The sequence below is a fragment of the Podarcis gaigeae genome (genome assembly GCF_964106915.1).
Source record: "Podarcis gaigeae genome assembly, chromosome: 17".
Taxonomy (NCBI): domain Eukaryota; kingdom Metazoa; phylum Chordata; class Lepidosauria; order Squamata; family Lacertidae; genus Podarcis; species Podarcis gaigeae.
In genome coordinates, this window is record NC_139694.1 from 7,361,814 (window position 1) to 7,384,315 (window position 22,502).

Genomic DNA, 22,502 nt, shown 5'->3' on the forward strand with positions numbered 1-22,502 from the left:
AGGTAAACGGCATTTCCGTGCGCTGCACTGGTGCTCGCTCACCAGATGCAGCTTGTCACACTGGCCACATGACCCGGAAGTGTCTGCGGACAGCGCTGGCTCCCGGCCTCTAGAGTGAGATGAGCGCAAAGCACTAGAGTCTGTCAAGACTGGCCCGTACGGGCCGGGGTACCTTTACCTTTTATATGTCTAGAAAGTACAAGATGCATATTTTTGGAGATTGATAGTGATGCTTGTTCCTGGCTTCTCGGTGGTTCTTAATCGTTTCTCTGGTGCTTCCCTTGCCAGAGTGGAAATCTAAAGGTAACTCATCAATGTGTGTGCTAGTATTTTGGGGAAGAAATCGATATAGTGGAATTGCTGCAGGTAGGGTTAGGTATGTTCTCTCTTTTGGTAACTTGCCTGAGCTATAATGCACTCCTTACCTGCACATTTGACTGCTGCATTGTGACTACTTAAAATGGCTTTGCTTCTTTGTTCCAGCAGGTAACAGAGCATTCGGTATCGCTCCCCTACTGTGGCAAGATCTGTCTGCTTAACTGTAAAGGAAAGTGGGCACGTGTGGAGGTAGGGCATGTGGTGTCACTAACAAATGAACTGCAAAAAAGGTTCAAATATTCTAATTCTCTGATATTCTAAATGGGCTACTTATTGTACATTGAATTCTAGAATAAAATTTGGGGTTTTAGCTACCTTGTACTATTTAATGACAGACGCGGGTGGCGCTGTGGGTAAAACCTCAGCGCCTAGGACTTGCCGATCGCATGGTCGGCAGTTCAAATCCCCGCGACGGGGTGCGCTCCCGTCGTTCGGCCCCAGCGCCTGCCAACCTAGCAGTTCGAAAGCACCCCCGGGTGCAAGTAGATAAATAGGGACTGCTTACCAGGGGGAAGGTAAACGGCGTTTCCGTGTGCTGTGCTGGCTCGCCAGATGCAGCTTGTCACGCTGGCCACGTGACCCGGAAGTGTCTGTGGACAGCGCTGGCTCCCGGCCTCTAGAGTGAGATGAGCGCACAACCCTAGAGTCTGTCAAGACTGGCCCGTACGGGCAGGGGTACCTTTACCTTTACCTTTTTACTATTTAATGGGGGACGCGGGTGGCGCTGTGGGTAAAACCTCAGTGCCTAGGACTTGCTGATCATAAGGTCGGCAGTTCGAATCCCCGCAGTGGGGTGCGCTCCCGTCGTTCGGTCCCAGCTTCTGCCCACCTAGCAGTTCGAAAGCACGTCAAAGTGCAAGTAGATAAATAGGTACCGCTTTATAGAGGGAAGGTAAACGGCATTTCTGTGTGCGGCACTGTTGCTGGTTCACCAGTTGCAGCTTCGTCACGCTGGCCACGTGACCTGGAAGTGTCTTCGGACGGCTCCGGCTCCCAGCCTCTTGAGCGAGATGAGCGCGCAACACTAGAGTCGGTCACGACTGGCCCGTACGGGCAGGGGTACCTTTACCTTTACCTTACTATTTAATGGGTTTAAGCAATTCCACTGCCATTAGTTAACAAATAAGCACACTGTTTGTTGCAGTTTTCATGAGCCAGTTTCTGGTGAAGCAGAATCCTGACAATGCCATGGGATGGAACAGTCTCTCCCATTTCCCATATTATTATAGGAAAGCGTTTTAATTGAGTGAAGACTGCTTCAAGCTTAAATATTTGAGAAACTGGCAGCTAGTGAAATAAGTAGAATGGAACCAAAATAAAAGCTGAAAACTAGTTGTGAAATGTTTGCTGATCTTTTGCTTGCTGCTTCTCAGAGATGGCTGGTAAGCTGCTGTCTGCAATTTATACGGGACTTGCATAGTCTAGACTCTGAATGGCAAACCAGTAGATGTTGTTGGATTCAGCTGTGCCAGCATCTAGATGGGAGACTTTTTTGTATTGTGCCCTGGTTTTGTTTCATTGCCTTGTATACTTACCCAAATGCAGCACTGTGGCATATTTATTTACTGTGAAAAGATGTTATTGGGTTGCAGTCTGTCAGCCCCAGCCTACATGGCTAATGAGGTGAGTTGGATTCACCTGGAGGGTCACAGGTTCCTTATCCTTGGTGTGGACCACTGGCTTGAACCTTTCTATCTTTCAATGAGAAAGAGTTCTATGCTAATAAGATGCTTTAAGCCCAGAGCTTTCCAAACTTTTCAAGTTGGTGATGCACTTTTTGGACATGCAACATTTCACAACACAGTTTTGCATCCTTTTGCAACACAGTCACTCAGTTTTATTAGCCAACTGGAGGTTAAATTTACCCCTTTCCAGCCCCGAGAGGAGCCTGGGGAATGTTCGCATAACACACTGCAGCCGACACAGTAATGTGTCAGAAAGCTCTGCTTTAAAAGTCAATCTGAATATGCATTATGCTGTCTACCGAATTGCAGAGGTGCTGACTAAGGCCCCAGCCTCAGGGTGCCCAGTGGCATGTGCACATGATGTCGTGTTGCACGCACATGCTGCCGCTGCTCTCTGGCACCACTTCCGTGTTTCCACGACAGCAGGGGGGGTGGAGCACATCCGCGCCTGTAGTGGACCCCAACAGAGGCCCTGTGGTGGAGGCCCTGGTAATGCTGGAGAGCCCGAAGTCAGGCAGCAGGTGAAGGCTGGGCACCCACAGTGAAAGGTTTGTGGGTGCCCAGGAACCCAGGGCCCCCTGGAATTGGCACCAGTGCAAGATTGTCTGGTGAATCTTAGGCAGCATAATGGTCCTTGGACTGCCTAATTGCTTAAAGGACCATTCCCGCCATGATCTTTCACAATGAGCTTTCAAAGTGGGCAGCACATATTTCCTTTTAGACCAGGGCTTCTAACCTCCGTCCAGGAGCCTGATTCAGCCCACCCAAACAGATTTTTATGGTCCCCAAGACCCCAGTGGTTTTGTTGGTAAAGTGGTGGGGAAGTAGTGTGTGTGTGTGGCCTCTGTGTGTGCATGCAAGAATGTGCATGCGGCAGTGTTGGGTGACCACACCATTGCATGCAGCCTCTGGAAGGTTGACCAAGGATGAATGCAAGCCTCAGACCCAAAATGGTCAGCCACTGTTACTTCATACAGGCTGGGTTCAGTTCAGCAGGGATTTCCCCCTGCACTCCCCCAAAATTGGCCCCAGGGGGGTTGGGAAAACCCCCTGAAGGGTATGCTGGGGAGGAGAAGAGAGATTGTTCTACCTGGCAAGAAAAATGCTTCCACTGACTGAAGGATAACCTTAGCACAACATTGAATTCCACTCTGTGTTAAAATAGGTTTCTCCATTCTCGTATTTTGCTTCGTTTCCTTGATGCAGATAACCAGTGTTCATAGTAGCCGGGCTCTTGATGTACAGTTTATGGATACTGGAACAGTAGCATCTGTAAAAGTAGTAGAGCTGAGAGAGATTCCCCCGACGTTTCTGCGTGAAGTCATTGCAATACCTCCTCAGGTATGAATTTTCGTTAATCACTGATGGTTCCCAGGAGCTTGCTGTGTAGACATCATTCTTGTTACCCACATGCATTTCAGTGTAACCTGAAAATCATTGTAATTATATTGTATGATTGTTTTAGGCAACAAAATGCTGCTTGGCTGACCTTCCTCTTAATATTGGCATGTGGACTCCAGATGCTGTGCTTTGGCTGAGAGACACAGTATTAAATTGTCCTGACTGCAGCATTAAGGTAAAAATACGCCTGTTCGTTGCTTAAAATTCAAGGGTGCAGGATGTTCTTGAATGTCTCTTGCAAAGCCAAACTGTACCACTGTTAGTTTATGTGCTTTGCTTGTTGCAGTCATAAATGAAGGACGTTGATTGATGAACAGTTCTTTTTTGTAGCCACCATTTCCCCATATGATGTTGTCATGTACAGCTAACCCACAGGTCTTCATGAGAGCAGGAGGAATTGTGATAATGTAACAATGACATTTTTAGGGGACGCGGGTGGCGCTGTGGTCTAAACCACAGAGCCTAGGGCTTGCCGATCAGAAGGTCGGTGGTTCGAATCCCCATGACGGGGGTGAGCTCCTGTTGCTCAGTCCCAGTTCCTGCCAACCTAGCAGTTCGAAAGCACGTCAAAGTGCAAGTAGATAAATAGGTACCACTCTGGCAGGAAGGTAAACGGCATTTCCATGCGCTGCTCTGGTTCGCCAGAAGTGGCATAGTCATGCTGGCCACATGACCTGGAAGCTGTACGCCGGCTCCCTCGGCCAATAAAGCGAGATAAGCGCCACAACCCCAGAGTCGGTCACGACTAGACCTAATGGTCAGGGGTCCCTTTACCTTTACCAATTACATTTACAATATGATTCTGCTGCAGATATTTATTTATTTTTGAAGCAAAGTGTTAACCATAGGTGTGCTCTAAGGGTTCCTGAGTCCATCTTTTTCTCTTTTAAAAATCAGAGCAGCAGACTTAGGTTGTAGCAGTGCGGTCCTTGGCTTCTTCCTTTTTGCTGATTTGAGAGTTTCCCCAGAATTTTTGAACAACCTTTTTTTCTGTTTGTGAACGTGCTTTCCTCCTGGGCACCTGAGTGTTTTCCTTTACACCCTTGTAATACTGTTTTCAAATTGAGGATGTTGACATCATGATGTAGGGGAGCCCTAACACTGAGGTTCACAACTACCTGTTGAAAGAAATTCATCTTTCAGGAAACATGCTTACAGTGATCAGATTTTTTTTCCCTGTCCCTGTATTATTATTTTAAAGTGGTGCCATGTAACACACTTCCATCTCATCCTAGACTTCAGTACCATGGCGGGTGTAATGAAAGCTAACTTAGAAAGTATAGTTTTGACTTGGAAGCTAGAATAGCAGTAAAGACTGAGCTCTGGGCCAGAAAGTCCTGGGATTAAATCTCGCCACTTGCCACATTCTCTCTAGATGACCTGTCTTCTTTAAGTCTTCACCCTGTTCCACCTGCAATATGGGGATACTACTGAATTGCACAGAATTTATTTAAGGTTTTCTGAGAATAGATATAGCACATTTTGAACACTCAAGTGACCTGTGACCTGTCTCCTCCTTGGAGCCCCTTCTCCCTCCTTCTCCTGCTCATGTTACTGTTGACAGAGGTTTGCTGCTTCAGTTACTCTCTGGCTGTGCTTACCAGTGAATAAAACTAAGATCCGAGTGAATGAGTGTGTATACTTACTGGTCAGTGAATGATCTTCACAAACTCTCTGGGAAGGTAATCACAGTCTGCAAGAACCAAATACAGGCAGCGATACACTGTTTGCTGTGTACAGTCAAACCTTGGTTGTTGGACGTAATCCGTTCTGGAAGCCCATTCGACTTCCGAAACTTCCAACAAGCGAGGCACAGCTTCCGATTGGCTGCAGGAACTTCCTGCACTCAAGCAGAAGCTGCGTCGGACATTCAGCTTCAGAAAAACTTTCGAAAACCGGAGTATTCTGGGTTTTCCGCGTTCGGGAGCCAAATCGTTCCAAAATGGAGGCGTTCAGGATCCGAGGTTTGACTATACTTTGGGAGTCCCTCATTGGTCTTGATTCTGGTGTTATATGAGAGGGAATTTTCCATTTTGTCTTGAGGTTATGGCAAGAAGAGAAAAGGCATTGGCTTCAAAATCCTTCCCTGAGGAAATGATTTGATAAACCAGGGATCTGGTGTTGGGGTAAAAACTGGTATCTTACTCTGCTGCTCACTGGACTCTGTTTTTTCTGTTTTCCAGCCCATTTTAATGGGGCACTACTACTACTACTACTACTACTACTACAACTAATAATAATAATAGTAGTAATAATTTATACCTCACCCATCAGACTGAGTTGCCCCAGCCACTCTGGGTTGCTTCCACAAAAATACAAATAAAACAAAGCAGGGCTGCCTTCAGATATATACGAAATTTTATATAGTTGGTTAACTCTTTGATATCTGCTGGGAGGGCATTCCACAGGGTGGGCGCGACTACTGAAAAAGCCTTCTGCCTGGTTCCCTGTAATTTCACTTCTTGCAGAGAGGGAAACGCCAGAACGCCTTGGGAGTTGGACCTCAGTGTCCTGGCTGAGTGATGAGGGTGGAGACTCTCCTTCAGGAAAGTGATGTCTCAGTAGACTTTAAATTTACTGTGGTCCATATTAGAACCCCTGTTATAGCATTTATCTAACAATGTACATTTGTATGCCATACCAGTACTGTCAAATCATTGGGAGAGCAGAGCGGTGGGAGGGTTCTGAGCACTATATTTACTGTAATGCAAGGGCGACTAACCCAAACACTTGCCTTCCTTGACCATTGGGCATGCTGGTTGGGAGTGATGGAATTGGGACTCTAGCAATGTCTGGAAGGCCGCAGGTTCAGTTAAGATACAATATTAAGTTCAATTTTTTTTATTGTAAGTTGCTTTGAGTATTTTAAAGCGAAGAAGAGTGACACAAACTTGATGTGTGTTTAGCAGTAGTACTTTCTCGTTTGATGGCCTACTCTTGGTGACGTTTCTAATGGTGCAAGAGTTCATGCGTTAACATTTTCCTGCCACTGTTTTGAGTAAGAGTAAATTTGCTAGTAGGAATGTACTTTCTCTTTCTTCCCTCCTCCACTCTTAAGGTGGTTAAACTGGATGACAGGATTGCACACGTCTATCTATTTACGCCAAAGAGCTTTCCAGACCCAGACCATAGTATTAACAGGCGGATCACTAACGCAGACTTGTGGAAGCATCAGAAGGACGTCTTCTTGAGTGCCTTTCCTGGTAGCTCCCTCCCTGCAAAGGGGGAAACGAACTTACCAGAGACAGCAAGCTCAGGTGCCAAGAAGGGTTTTGCTCCACGTGCTCCAGAGGCCAGCAGTGCTGGGACAGCCTTGACTATGCCTCCGCCTCTGCCGTTGCCAAAACCCCAGGAGCAGATGGATGTGTTTGTCACCTTGGCCTGCCATCCCGGTTACTTTGTCCTCCAGCCTTGGCAAGAGATGCACAACCTGGAAGTACTGATGGAAGAGATGCTTTTATACTACGGCAAAGCGGATGAGGGAACTACCACCGTTGAAAAAAACAAACTCTATGCTGCTAAAGTGAAAAACATGTAAGTAGCTTTTCATCAATGGCGCATGAGTGCAAAGTGGCCTGGATGCGACCCTACGTACTTAAGGATCTCAGAGCAGTCTTTGTGTATTGGATCCAATCCCTTCGGTTTAGACCAGCCTTTCTTGGGCCCAGTGGCCAGGGATGATGGGAGTTGTAGCTCAAGGGCATCTTGGCACCCAAGGTTGAGAAAGGCTGGTCACAACAGTGGCTAACCAAATCTCTCTGGGATGCTCGCATCCCTACCTCTCCCCTACTGTTTGTCCTCAGCATTTGCAGTCTAGGGGGATATTGGCCCACAGCAGCTCCGTTGGTTCAAGTTCCATCCTCCTCTCTCTTTCTGCATCAGTTTCCCTCTGCTGAAGACCTTGGTGCATCTTTGCCCCTACTAATTCCTGACTCCTACATGTTATTTCCTCTTGGGGGGCCATAACATTGTGGACAAATATCTGTGTACCTTTTCACTAATAACATTTGGAGAGGGAGGGGGAAGGAAGGAAACACACACCAGTATGTTGGGGAATATATACAGTGGTACCTTGGAAGCCGAATGCTTTGGCTCCCGAACAAATCGGCTCCCAAACGATCGAAACCCAGAAGTGTGTGTTCCGGTTTTTGAATGATTTTCGGAAGCCGAAAATCCGGCACAGCTTCCAATTGACTGCAGGACACTCCTGCAGCCAATCAGAAGCCGCACTTTGGTTTTCAAACGGTTCCGGGAGTCGAACAGACTCACAGAACGCATTCTGTTCCAAAACCAAGGTACAACTGTGTGTGCGTGTGTGTGTGTGTGTGTGTGTGTGTGTACTTTTTCTATAATTTCAATTAAAATAAAGTGAAGGAATAAAAAAGGGTATTAAAATTCAAAAAGAAAAAGGGAAATGCTATAATTCTGTACATGTCTAATACAAAGGTATATAAGTGAAATTATTTTAATACATATACATTTATTTATAAGATACTATATTTTTATAAATGCATTACAAATACCATTATATTTGTCCGTATACAATCTGTTGTTGTTATTAAGATTTGTATACTGCCCTATACTACATAAAATTACTATATATATATAGAAAATCTATAATAAAAATAAGAACAAAAACAAACCAATAATTGGGACGTTCTCTCGCTCACAATTCCCTTCCCCAAAACGTGCAGCATTGCTAAATTGGAGATTTTGGGGAAGGGAATTTTGAGCAGGGGAAAGAACAGTTGGCTTGGCTGTGACCTTGAATAGTGGCATTGCCAGCAGACAGAAGTTCTGCAGGAGTTGTGGGGGGGGTGTTTTTTAAGGGTGCAGTGGAGAGAAGGAAACTACAGCGGCTCAGAGTGCCGGGCAGTAGCGGACCTGGAAGGCGAATAAAGCGCCAACTGAAGCAAAAACCCTGAAACAGAAAGAAAAGTACCGTATTTTTCGCTCTATAGGACACACTTTCCCCCCTCCAAAAATAAATGGGAAATGTGTGTGCATCCTATGGAGCGAATGCAGGCTCCTTGGCTTCAGCAATAGCAACCCGAAGCCTCCAAAGCGCAGAGGAAGCGCTCCCTCCGCGTTCCGGAGGCTACGCATCACTTTTGCTGAAGCCTGGAGAGCGAGAAGGGTCGGTGAGCACCTTGCCGCCGCTCCCGGACCTGTTCTGGAGGCTGGGGTCGGGGAAAGCTTGGTCTTCCACTGCCCCAGCCCAGCTGCTAAAAATGAAGCCAAGACAGCAAGCGAGATCCATTTTTTTCCTTGATTTCCCCCTCTAAAAACTAGGTGCGCCTTATGGAGTGAAAAATACGGTACTTGCTAAGCCAACCTGGCCATATACTTGGTGGGGAAGAAGAAACTCTCCTCCTCGAGGTGGGGCTAATACTTCTCTTCTGGGCGAGAAAAGCGAGACTGAAGGGGTTTGACTTCCTGAAGCCACAAAAGAAGTTATTAACGGCACAAATAAATTAATACATGCTTGTAGGGTGCATTCTAGGGGGTGCAAGCAGCCGTTCAGACATCAGAATGGAACGAGAGGGGCCTGTCCCTATCATAGTCTGGTTACCTGGCTTTATAAAAGGATACCATGTGACACTTTGTCCCTGCTTTTAATTAAAATCAGGGCCCCTCTGTCTCAGAAAGCTCCTGTTTGTTCTCTGCGTGTGACGGGTATCATAGCAACTCTTGTTTTGTTAAATTTAAAAAGGCATTTAACTATATTAATAGTAATTGATTACTTATAACCCGCCCATCTGTCTGGGTTGCCGCAGCCACCCTGAACAGCTTCCAACATAAAATAAAAACACGGTAAAACTAGCAGTGATGGTAAACTTCTGTCCATGTTACTGGACACTTTATCTTAAATGCTTTGTGTCTACACTCTCCAAACGCCTCCTTTGTTTCTTAGGTGGCACAGAGTGCTAATAAGAGGAATGTTGGCCAATGGGCTGGTGTCCGTTTATGAGCTGGACTATGGTAAACATGAGCTTGTCGGTATCCAGAATGTAAAGCCTCTGCAGGATATGTTCAGAAAACTGCCATTTCAGGCCATAACAGCCCAGCTTGCAGGTAGGTGATATATCATCCAAAACCAGTTTGAAGGCCATATCCTGATACTAGTTTCATGGTTTTTTTTTACCTGGAAATATATCGCAAATCATGATATATGTAAGGGCTGGGCGAAATATCATCCAAAACTAGTTGAAGTCCATATTGTGATACCGGTTTCAAATTTTTTGAACAGGCAGTATATTGCGAAATATGGTGAGTGGGTGTGTATGGGTGTGTGCTATGCAAAAATGACAATGGGGGGGGGGGACTGTGAAGTCAGCCAATGCCTCTACATAGCTCCATCCTTGTTGCAGACAATGTGACATATCACAATTTTTTGCTGGTGAGATATTGCAATCCTGTAACCAGATATTGCCCAGCCCTACTAGATGATTGAGATGATGGTCATGGATGTAATTAAAATTACAACACCCCTAATCTAAGTATAGTAAAGAACATTTGATTCTAGGAACTTAATGAAACTTCGCAATCTGCCTTGAAATAATCCCAAATTGGCATACTATAAATAATGTTTTAATACTTAAAGAAGCAATTTTTGCTCTTCCATCAAAATGTATGTTCAGTAGGACTGTCTGCTGTATGACATTGTGAAAAGTCAGAGCTATGTTACCGTCTTATGAGACATGTAGCTGGTTCAGCCAAGCTTCTTCTTGTTGTTATTTATTTTAATAATTATTATATATTGTTGCTGGTTAGGAGATTATGAAAATACATGCCTATACTTTAAGAGTCTTGTAAAGTATATCTAAATCGCCTCTTGGCAACTGCTGAGCTCTCACAATAGAGTAATTGCTAGAGGGCTTTCATGACACACGGGTTAGAAATGAGTGGTACAATTCCTGTAATGTCAACCCATAGCAAAGTTTCAGCTTACTAAAGTTTCACTTTTTGTGTGTGGATACAAGTCCATGCAACATCTAGCTTGCTTGTTTTATTGCTATTGAAAACATTTTTATTAATATTTTCCAAGATGGATTATAGGATTTTTGAAATAATTAAAATACAGTATATGTAAAAATCTAAGCATCGAAACAGAATATTCACAGCTAAATTTGTAATAAGGTTAAAGGGTATGTACCGTATTTTTCGCCCTATAGGATGCACCGTCCCATAAGGCACACCTAGTTTTTTGGGGGGGAAATAAAGGGAAAAAATTTATTCCCCCCCCCAGGCGCGGGGCTGGGGCGGGGGAAGCCCGAGCCTCCTTCCAGGCTTCGGCATGCAGACAACTCTTCGCAAGCCACAGGAGCCCAGTGCCGGGCTCCCGCACCTTGCGGAGAGCTGCGCGAAGCCTGGATGGCAAGAGGGTTCGGTGCGCACTGACCCCTCTCGCTCTCCAGGCTTCAGCAAAAGCCTGCATTCGCCCCATAGGACGCACACACATTTCCCCTTCATTTTTGGAGGGGAAAAAGTGTCCCCTATAGGGCGAAAAATACGGTATGTATGTGTATAGTGTGTGCATGTGTGTGTAAAAAAATAATTCCTTGGTGCTATGTGCACTCTTTGGGGAAGAAATTCCATGAACAGAGCTCCCCTGCTGCAAAAAACTGTTTTTTCTGGTCACAACCCTCCTGATGTCTTGCGGTGTGTGTCACCTGATTGGTCTTGGACAAAATGGCTCACATGGGAGAAGATGGTCCTTTAGATACCAGGATTCCAAGCCATACAGTGGTACCTCTGTTTACGAACTTAATCCGTTCCGGAAGTCGGTTCTTAAACCGAAACCCTTCCTAAATTGAGGCGTGCTTTCCCTAATGAGGCCTCCCGCTGCCAGTGCCCTTCCACTGTTTGGCTTCCGTTCGTAGACCGAGGTAAAGTTCGCAAACCGGGACACTACTTCCAGTTTTGCAGGGTTTGTAAACCGAATAGTTCGTAAACAGAGCTGTTCTTAACCCGAAGTACCCCTGTACAGTGGTACCTCTGATTACATACTTAATTCATTCTGGAGGTCCGTTCTTAACCTGAAACTGTTCTTAACCTGAAGCACAACTTTAGCTAATGGGGCCTCCCGATGACACCACGCTACTGCCGTGCGATTTCTGTTCTCATCCTGAAGCAAAGTTCTTAACCCGAGGTACTATTTCTGGGTTAGCGGAGTCTGTAACCTGAAGCGTATGTAACCCGAGGTACCACCGTATAGGGCTTTAAAGGTTTTAAACACAGTTCTTTCAGTTTTTAGTGGGACACAGGTGGCGCTGTGGTCTAAACCACTGAGCCTCTTGGGCTTGCCAATTGGAAGGTCGATGGTTCAAATCCCCACGATGGAATGAGCTCCTGTTGCTCTGTCCCAGCTCCTGCCAACCTAGCAGTTCAAAAGCACACCAGTGCAAGTAGATAAATAGGCACTGCTGCAGCGGGAAGGTAAACAGCTTTTCCGTGCACTCTGGTTTCCGTCCCAGTGTCCCGTTGCGCCAGAAGTGGCTTAGTCATTCTGGCCACATGACCTGGAAAGCGGTCTGTGGACAAACACTGGCTCCCTCGGCCTGAAAGTGAGATGAGCGCCGCAACCCCATAGTCACCTTCGACTGGACTTAACCGTCCAGGGATCCTTTATCTTTTTACCTTTACTTTCAGTTGTCCTCAGAAGGGTATTTCATCTCAGGTCTTCTTTGAGTCAGTTCCACATCTGTGGAGCCATTGCCCTTACAGCTGCGAACTGTGGACTCGTTTCATCATCCGCAGTTGCACTCAGGTCTTGCTTGTGGGCTTCCTACAGACATCTGATTGGCCTCTATGAGAACAGGATGCAGGAATGGATGGACCATTCGCCTAGTCCAGAAGGATGTTCTTAGGCTCTTGTGCTTTGGGAAATAGATTCTAAATCAACTTTTTCACTTTCCCTAATGTAGGCTCAGATTAAGTAAAATGATGAGGCGTAGTTATATAGAAAATCTGTGACTGACAGTAAAACCGTAATTGACTGCTTTCAAACTCTCCAGATCATGAGCTTTCAAATGGCCTACAGGTCCAGTAGCTTTCAACTGACGCCACTGTTCTGTGGTTACATGTTAACTTGCTTTTGTGCTACTTTCCTCTAGGAACAGAGGGCAAGCAGTGGTCTGAGGAGGCCTCAGTAGTCTTCCGAAATCATGTTGAGAAGAAAGCTTTGGTGGCACAGGTGCAAGCAGTTACCGAAGGGGCTAATCCATGGGAGCGCAAAGCTGTCGTCTACTTAGTTGACACATCACAACCGGACACAGATATCTGGATTCATGATATTATGACCCAATATTGTATGGAGATTTCAAAGGCAAATTAATGCTTAACAAAACCTTCATTAATATCAGCAATAAGAATGTTAACATAGCTGTGACCATTTGTGGTTTTGCTTCGGATTTTTTTGCACTGTTGAATGCTAGAATGTTAACTGTATAAATAAATTTATCTTAACTTATTCTATTGGAACAATTTCCTTCTAGGAGCTAAGTCTAAAGGTAACCACCTTAAATCAGCTCGCTAGGTGGCAGCCCCCAAGACAACTTTATCTGCTTTGTGGTGAACCTATTTTAATGGCATCTCCCATTTAAAAGATCTAAGAGCGGTTATGAGGAAAAACCTTGGAAGTGCTGGTGACAGTCAGTGTAGACTGCATAAATTAGATTAACCAGTAGTCTTAATTCCTTATGAGACACATCCATAGGATCACGGCTATGCCTGAGGATATGATCTTGATTATAGAAACCGTACAGTAAAATGCCATCAACCTTTAAAATTGAGATTGAACATTCCCGACTCTGTAGAATAGTGGCCCTTGAAAATGATAGGCTGGGACAGGGATCTACATTGATTATAAGCCATCCACACTACTGCTTTTCCTCCAAATATTTGGCTCCTCCCCATCCCAATTAATAAGCCTGGTTCAGCCAATAGTGACAAAAAGTATGTAGAAACAACATCATTCCTGAACTCTTTCTTACAAAGCCCATTTATATAACCTGACTGAAGTGGCCTCTGTGGCTCCTGGTAGCTGTGTACATCTCACACGGTTATGATGGATTGCATGGTAATCAGGCTATTGATGTATATTTCATTACTTGAAAATCGGACTCCTGGCATTGCTTACATTTATCCATAACAGGACAGCCCCTACCTTCAGACATACATTCTAAGAAACAAATGAAAGGAAAAGTGATTCAGAGGGAGGATGAGAAACTCTGGCACTATCTAATTTGTTGCAGAGTTCTTGTAACGACCAGCTGGAATGGGGGGAAAATCAAAAGTTGCTGGTCTTTCATCAGAGCTGATGGAGAGGCCTTGTAATCACATTTCTCCCTCTCTGCAGGTTGACAAAACAACTGCTGAAGGAGGAGCCCAGTGGACCTGGGAATATAATGTATAAAATGTATAAATACATTTTGGAGCTGTAGAGCAGGGAAAGGGAAGTTGGCCCAGTATTGGGATGAGAAACTGTTCATTAAAACTCTCTCCAACTTGGTTTCATGGAATCATTTTGCTAATGTTTACTTGTGTAAGACCCATGTAACTCAATGGGGATTAATTCTGATTGGACATACATAGAACTGCAGTTTAATTTTGGGTCCTTTCTTCCCATGGACGCCTTTTTAAAACCTTTGGGTCTGGTTTTGAATAAAGCACCTTGGGTTTTGCAAGACATTCTTTGGTGTGTGTGTGTTTTTTTCATCTAACCTTTCCCCTCTCATTTCTGCCTAAATATAGGATTGCATAGAAGAACACACTGAGGTTGGTGTTGTTTTTTATAGCAAGCCTGATTCAATCACTGCCCTTTCTTTGGAGCAGTATTTATACCTACACTTCTTCCTGCCCATTAGGAGAAATAGGAAGCCCCGAACATATATTTTTTAGATGCCCTTTTTATGCTGAGATTCGTAGAGACACCTTTGACCCTTTGCTGAAGAGGCTCGCCGATCTCCCAGACAAGTCTAAACTTAATTCTCTCCTCTTAGGCAAAGATCACAAGACAACCTGGCTGGTAGCCAGATTCTGTGCCCAGATTTGTAGGCACAGATCATCCTCTAGAATAAAATAGCATACTAAGGAAAAGCTGAAGTCGCCCTTTGGGGCGCCTCAGGGTCAATTTTTATGGTAGCCCAAAACTCAGTTGTACGGATGTATGTATATATCTCAATTTTAACTCATAAGCTATTGCTGCAATCTGCTCTAATTGTATATTTTGCCTTTATGAACGCTGTCATTATTGTGTTATGCGAGCTGGTCTTTGACCATAATAAAAATTATCTTACCTACACCTCTTGAACAAAATGAGCTGTTCAAGGAACAACCCACCGGACTTTGCAGAAGGGTTTCTGATATATATACAGCTGTGGCCCCCACTAGAATGGCAGGTGCCAATAAGTGGCAAAAGAAGCAGCTGTTTTGAATTTGTGAAATCCAAGAAGCACCCCAGAATAGGAATTTCAGGAAATGAGACACACTAGTGGCAGCTATGATTCTCCCCCTTCTCAAAGAATTTTGCTTTGCTCTGAAATTCAGTCAAATCAAAACAAGACAAGTCAGTATCAAACTGGGGCATGGGAGAATACCAAAGCTATTTTCTGATCTTACCAGGTGAAATCCTAGCCACATTGCAGAGATGGCCCTTGCAAAATCTATTAGCAAGTTTCTTTTTGAAGAACTCTGGGTGATGTTATTAGCACTTAGTGCAGAACAGGGTTTGTTTGTTTGTTTGTTTGTTTGTTTGTTTGTTTGTTTGTTTTTAAAAAGGGAAGTCAGATCCAAAATGGGCAGGTAGAAAGAGTCAGAGGCAGTTCAGAAAGAACCTCGGGGGGAGTTCAATCATTCAAGTCATGCAAAAAGTTGTGCTGTGTTAGGTATTAGAAAAGGGTGTAGGCCAGACCCTGATCAAGTATACCCATTTCTCTTTCGCCCTGCCAACGACCCTCCCCGTAGACTCCACTGCTCCTGGTATTCACCAATGCTTCTAGAACGAAGGAGATAGTTCTAGAACATGGTTCTAGTCCTGTGGTGGTGTGATAAGGGTGGGAAGCCAGAAATGTCTAATATGGCATTCATAACATGGACCTTAATGGAGTCAACATGGATGTGAAATATTTGTGTCCCAAATACACAAAATTATTAAAGCAGTTTGGAAACAGAGCAGTCTTCTGTCTAGGTTCCTCGCTGTAATGAGAGGCAGCCACAAGAGATACGAAGGAATTACGAGTTCTCAACTCTCCCAAGAACCCCCTTTCCTCCAAATCCCAGTCCTGAGGAGCTCCTCCCCCTCTGCGTCAATTTCTAAAGGCCGTGGGATTTCACACTCACCAAGAAAGGATTATGCACACATCCAGAAAAGGCATAGGTGCATTGTAGCCACGCATGCTTTGAGCATGAATTACAATCACATGCCACTCGGCAATTGTAAATTGGGCGCAACTAGCGGTGGGCAAATCTGTCAATTTCTGTTTCTCATTTTCCTATTCTTAAGTTTTCCGCATCAGTTTGCAAATTATTATTTTCTCCTCCAAAAAAAAGTCCTCCTGAAAAAATGATCAGTATTTTTGTGTGAATTTCTTTTACTGTGCACATTGCTTTCCAAATTCTCCAGCCAAGGAATGTGTACAAAAAACATGCAAATATGGTGAATTGTGCATGAATATGCATATATTACTAGAGGCTCTCCTGCTGACCTTGAAAGAGTGGAGTGACTCCCATTATTATTACACTTCTCTCTCTCCTCTACAAAGAATACAGGCAATTTTTCTGAAGCTGCACTGGCTCTCCTACAGGACAAGTGAACCAAAACATTATTTGCTCAGTTGAGGCAAGCACAATTCACCAGGGGGCACTATTACCCTTTCTAAGAAACTTGATTCAGGGCCATCCTTGACTCTTGCTCTGGGCTCTTCTGCAACGCTCCCCCAAAGCCACATTTTCCAAATCTGTTTTGTGTGTTGTGGCCCTCTGTGGTTCCAAACCTATGGGAGTTGTTTGCTGTTCTTGCATTCCATTGTATTTCACAGCGATAGTCGTGTTGCTCATTTTAAAAAAACTCGCCCATGGACCCTTCATAAACCCCACTCCCTCTTTCCAGAAGAAATAAGGAAAACACCTGGGCTCTGCTTACTTCCCTCTTCCCTATATTTTGGGGGCATTGTAAGACTGCTACTATTTGGACTAAACTTCATTTCCATGTCTAGCTAACAATACGATTCAGCGATCATCAATCCTGCCTCAGCTCTATAACCCATGCAGGTGGCACGCTCATTGTCCATTGCTGCTCTAAAGGAGGAGGGAGATGCACTTCTGGGGAAGCAGTGGATCTGTGCCGGTTGCTTTCTAGTGGTGAAGCTTTTGCCAGATTGTGAGAACCGGTCTCAGAAGGGACAATAGCACCTTATGTGACTTTTCTGGTGGGTCTGTCATTCTCTTACAACATTCCTCCCCTCTCAGGTGAGTAAAGGAAAATCTGCCCTGTGGTCCTTACTAACACAGCCAACAACTCGGCCTACTCAGAAGCAGGTCAAAGGGACTTCCTCTCAGGTAAATGTGTTCCTTCCTGCCTGCACCACTTGCTACCTTGCATATGTAGGAAGGTTAAAGCTTACTGGGAAATGATATATAATGAATTGAAAAGGATGTTTAAAATAACCTTTGTGGGGGAGGAACCCAGAAGCTTTTCTTTTGGGAATTATAGGTACAGAACTACCTAAATGGTACAGAAATTTATTTATATATGCGACTACAGAAGCAAGAATGCTACTTGCCCCAAAGTGGAAAGAAGCAGAAATCCCAGCAAAGGGAGAATGGATACAAAAACTTATGGAATATGCAGGAATGGCAGAAGAATAAGAAATCAAGATAACAAATTTCTTATAAAAGAATGGAAATGGTTTATTGAATATTTACAGATAAATTGCAAACAGATAAAAACATTGGCAGGATTATTGTAATAACCTGCAGTTTCATAAGAGTATATATTTAAGACGCAGGTGGCGCTGTGGTCTAAACCACTGAGCTTCTTGGGCTTGCCGACCAGAAGGTTGGCGGTTTGAATCCCTGCAACGAAGTGAGCTCCTGCTGCTCTGTCCCAGCTCCTGCCAACTTAGCAGTTCAAAAGCACGCCAGTGTCAGTAGATAAATAGGTACTGCTGTGACGGGAAGGTAAACGCTGTTTCCGTGCGCTCTGGTTTCCGTCACGCTGTTCCGTTGCGCCAGACGTGGTTCAGTCATGCTGGCCACATGACCCAGAAAGCTGTCTGTGGACAAACGCCGGCTCCCTCAGCCTGAAAGCGAGATGTGCGCTGCAACCCTATAGTCATTTTTGACTGTATTTAACCATCCAGGGATCCTTTACCTTTACCTAGATTCAAAGTCGATAATTAATTGAGCAAATTAAGTGAATTTGGATATGCAGAAGATATTAAAAAACTAATTGAAGGAACTGCAGTAAAAGAGGGGGAAGGAAGTCAAACTCTGAAATGTTAAAATGATTGTAAAATTAATGAAATGTATAAATTTGAAAAGTACCAGTATATATATAAAAGCTTGCTACCTTGCGTCTAGCATGCAGGGACCTGGTGGAGAATGGAAGTGGTGCAGAGGAGGAGTTAAGAGACAGGGGGAAATGGGATAACCCCAAAACCTCGAAATTACAAGTGCAGGTTACACAGCACAGTGGCATGTAACTGATTTAGAAATGCTTTTTGCATTCTTGCTGAAAAGCAGGTTTTAGCGCGCGGGGGGGGGGGGAACAGTGGAGATAACCCCTAAGTCAGTGTTTCCCAACCTTTGGTCTCTAGCTGTTTTCAGACTACATTTCCCACCATCCCTGACCACTGGTACTGCTAGCTAGGGATGATGGGAGTTGTAGTCCAAAAGCAGCTGGAGACCCAAGGTTGGGAAACACTGCGGCCTAAGCTAAATAACAGCACAGGGAGTGAACTAAGTGCATGAGTAGTTGTGGCTAATCCTTGGCTAACAGAAGATCATATCTTCTTACTTCTCTGAAATCCTTTGCAGCCCCACCTTTCTAACTGAGTAGGTGGTTGCCTTTTCCTAAGCAAACACTTTCTCACAGCCACATGCCTAAACCACATCCTAATGCCAATACAGACTGCCCTTTGTTAATTATGAGCATGTTAACGCTAAGCAGGCACCTGGTTCTGCTACCTCTCAGTCTCGGGGTTCTTCCAGGTGGGGGCTGAATATTGCAAAATGATCATTGGCAGGTGACACAATTTTCGGTAACTCTTCGAATTTCCCACCCAAAATGTAAATCTGGATTACCGTTTTTTTGCTCTATAAGACTCACTTTTTCCCTCCTAAAAGGTAAGGGGAAATGTGTGTGCGTCTTATGGAGCGAATGCAGGCTGCGCAGCTATCCCAGAAGCCAGAACATCAAGAGGGATTGCTGCTTTCACTGCACAGCGATCCCTCCTACTGTTTTGACTTCTGAGATTCAGAATATTTTTTTTCTTGTTTCCCTCCTCCAAAAACTAGGTGTGTCTTGTGGTCTGGTGCATCTTATAGAGCGAAAAATACAGTATATGGCTGGGGGTAGGGGAAGGATAGTGGCTGGCATTTTGATTCCAGCAATGCTGTGTGGATGCTGTGAAAAGCCTGCATGCACAAGAAGCATAGATACATGTCTGGATTAAGCACCTTGACCACCAGTGCTGTCTCCCCCACCAGTGATAGCAGAGCTAGGGAACCTGTGGCTCTCCAGATGTTGTTGGACTCCCACTAGCCCCAGCCATCATAGCTCCACAGCAGGTTTCCCCCATAAGGCCACCTTGTCTGTTACCTTTGCAGAATTGCTCCTCCAGTAGTGTCTGGAATGCAAGCAAACCAGATCCATGGAGAGACTTCTCACACCAGTGACTGGGAACGCTAGGAGGGGAAGCAGCCACCTGATCCAGCCAACCTAGACACACAACCAGCGATGCATCAAGTGAGCATCTTCCCAGCAACAGCACATTGCCAGGAAGGTGGCGCTTGAAATGGCCCTTTGGTGCAATGGTGGAGTTAAGAATCAAGCTCAGCCACTGAAGTCACCACCCTCCCATGCTAATACTTGGGCTTAAGAAAAAGGGAGCCAATTGTTATTTGGGCAGTGTGGGATAGAGAGGGATAGAGAGACAGAGAGAGATAGAGAGGGATAGAGAGACAGAGAGAGACAGAGAGACAGAGGGATAGAGAGACATAGAGAGAGGGGGGGATAAAGAGACAGAGAGAGAGAGAGAGAGAGAGAGAGAGGGATAGAGAGACAGACAGAGAGAGAGAGAGAGAGAGAGAGAGAGAGAGATAGGGATAGAGAGACAGAGAGAGAGATAGGGATAGAGAGACAGAGAGAGAGAGGGATAGAGAGAGAGGGGGGATAGAGAGAGGGAGAGAGAGAGAGAGAGAGAGAGACATAGAGAGATAGAGAGGAATAGAGAGAGATAGCAGTTGCATTGGAAGTAAGCATGGACACCGCAGGGATTTGAACCCCGTCCTGGGAACCAGGAGCGCTGACCACCAGTGTCTTTTGGTTTTTTTCCCCTTTTTATTTTTGAGCAATGCAACAAGGGGAAAAGCAAAACCTGAGAGAACATTCTGTGAATATTCTCTCAGGAAAAATAAACCCTTAAGACGTTAAGAAGAGCTCTTTGGGGAGACCTGCAGAGAGACCAGCAGAAAAGAAAAGGAGAGACCAATACCAGAGACATTGTTTTGAAAACAGATGACTGAGTGGTAGAATGTGAACTTACCTAAAGCAGCACTGTCCTAATGCTGGTGACTCTCACTTCAAAGTGAACTCTGGGAAGCCTGAAGAAAAGAGTAGCTGGAACAAAAGAAGTCTTCTCCTACCTGCAGGTGAGCCTCATTGTGGTGACGCAGAATAGGCCCTCTTCTGACAACTCAGTCACTGCAACCTGAAAGAGTCTTAGCCCAATGAGTTGCAGACGGAACACAACAGAGATTTTCTCCCTGGCCAACCAAGGGATACTCACCTAAATGTCCTTCAGTCATGGAATACCATTTTGACCACCATTTTATTTGAATCTGGATGAGCCATTAATCTAGAGGGGCAGAAGAGAGACATCTAGAATCACTAGTTTGTCCCCAGTCACCTTCCACCAATCTTACAGAAAATGAGATTTAAAAAAACAAAACAAAACAAAAAAACCCCAGCAGAAAATAAAATGGGGAAAAGGAGAGACCAATAGAAAAAACATTGTCTTGAAAAAGACAGCTGAGTGGTGGAATGTGAACTTACCTAAAGCAACACAGTCCAAGTTAGTGCTGCCAGCTTTTTTTTTTCCTATCGGGACTTTTGTTCCATAAACAGTGGCTTGACAGGCAGAAGTTCAGCTGTTGTACCTTCCAGCTACCTGGAGATAAATATTGGGGGGACCTACTGCCTGTCATGCAGCTGTTAAAAGCAAAGTCGCATCCCTAGGAAACAAGGTGACAACTTCAGGAATGGTGAGAAAACAGCAGTGATCCCTGAGTTGCAGTTCCACTAGGAGCAGGTGGACCTAATTGCTTTTATAACCAATTAAGGTACACTTGTAAAGGTCTCCTTCAGCTCCGGAGGTTATTTATGGCTAGTAAACTCTAGAGAGATAGATGAATTACTTTGGGTATTTTTTCCCCAGCCAGAAACAGGTCAGCTCTGCAAAGGGACCAGTGATTAGCTAAAAGAAACTGTCCTTATAATTGTAAGCTGTGGAGTAGAATATTTCTGTGACTGTTTGCTTGTCTGAGGTTTCATATTATACCCTTAACGCACATTTGAAGCATATGATTTCCTTCAGATAACTCTGGGTCCTGTAGTTAGTTAAGGGTTTGTGGGAATTGTAACTCATTGAGGGTGAACTACGGTTCCCAGGGGGTTTTTTTTGGGGGGGGGAATATGCTTTAAAGTACATTGTGTATATCGGTTACACAAGAAAGCTCACATGGATGAACTGCAGTCAGTTGTGAGTCAGGAAACTGAGAAAGCTCCCATACAATCAGGAACATCACAGTGCTGAAGCAACTGGAAAAAAAATCCAAAAATCCCAAGATACGTCCCTCCCCTATTTCTATTAAACTCTTAAAACCACAGGACCTCTGCTGTGGGTCTGAAGCTAGCAATCCATTATCCTTCAAAATAAATGAAGGCGGTTTATGTGGTTTTGTAATTCTGAAAACATATTCTACAAGTGCCATGGAAACATTAGCTTGTATAAGTGATTTTACATTATGCTGTGGTACCATAAGCTTTACAGAAGCAAGAATCACTAAGCTCAATGTGATTTTCTCTCAGTCAAGTAAGTGCAGAAGTTCAGACTGAAACCTTTCTCTTATAGCAGGGGTCTGCAACCCGCGGCTCCGGAGCCGCATGTGGCTCTTTTACACCTTTGCCGCGGCTCCGGGGCGGATACTAGCGAGGGGAGGAGGTGCATTGTGCGCCCCGACACTCCCCACTGTGGCGGGCGCTGTACTGGCTGTGACGTCGCATGGGGGCGGTGCGTGCGTTAGTCACACACCGTCCCAACGTCACCTTCCCACCCGCTGTCAGATCGCGGCTCCAGAGATATATTTGTTTTAAATGTCGCAATGGTTTTGCGGCTCCCAGTTTTTTTCTTCTTCGGAAACGGGTCCAAGTGGCTCTTTTTGTCTTAAAGGTTGCAGACCCCTGTCTTATAGCCTCAGGGGGCATCAACATTTGATAAGTCTGTAGGTGTTTCTTGGGCTGCTCGTGTGTGTGTGTTTTTAATAAGCATTTTCAGGCTTGTATAGTTTACTGCAGGCATAGGCAAACTCGCCCCTCCAGATGTTTTGAGACTACAATTCCCATCATCCTTGACCACCGGTCCTGTTAGCTAGGGATAATGGGAGTTGTAGTCCCAAAACATCTGGAGGGCTGAGTTTGCCGATGCCGGCTTTAGTGTAACTAGGGAGACCCTGAGTATGCAGGTCCCATTGGTGGTCCCATTTCGCTTCCAAGCTCTGGGTGGGGAACTTTTGGCACTCCAGATTTCGCTGAAC

At 44.9% G+C, this 22,502-nt stretch overlaps 2 protein-coding genes across 7 annotated transcripts in view; one reads left to right on the plus strand and one right to left on the minus strand.

Annotated features, from left to right (window-relative positions):
- TDRD7 (tudor domain containing 7) overlaps positions 1–14,156 on the plus strand; it is a 41,233-nt gene extending 27,077 nt beyond the window's left edge. For 3 of the 6 annotated variants that reach the window (XM_083718534.1, XM_083718539.1, XM_083718537.1), the window contains 6 exons: positions 484–567; positions 3,270–3,404; positions 3,529–3,639; positions 6,523–6,998; positions 9,379–9,539; positions 12,581–14,156. In XM_083718534.1, coding sequence (XP_083574660.1) covers positions 484–567; positions 3,270–3,404; positions 3,529–3,639; positions 6,523–6,998; positions 9,379–9,539; positions 12,581–12,801 — 1,188 coding nt within the window. In that variant the 3' untranslated portion in view covers positions 12,802–14,156. The remainder of the gene's footprint in view (positions 1–483; positions 568–3,269; positions 3,405–3,528; positions 3,640–6,522; positions 6,999–9,378; positions 9,540–12,580) is intronic. The other 3 variants (XM_083718535.1, XM_083718536.1, XM_083718538.1) reach the window with 1 other exon arrangement.
- A 7,659-nt stretch (positions 14,157–21,815) lies between these two features.
- The window catches only part of ELP1 (elongator acetyltransferase complex subunit 1), a 192,582-nt gene continuing 191,895 nt past the window's right edge, over positions 21,816–22,502 (minus strand). Inside the window, exon 34 of the mRNA XM_083718415.1 lies at positions 21,816–22,149. Within this exon, the coding sequence (XP_083574541.1) occupies positions 22,059–22,149 (91 nt within the window). The 3' untranslated portion in view covers positions 21,816–22,058. The remainder of the gene's footprint in view (positions 22,150–22,502) is intronic.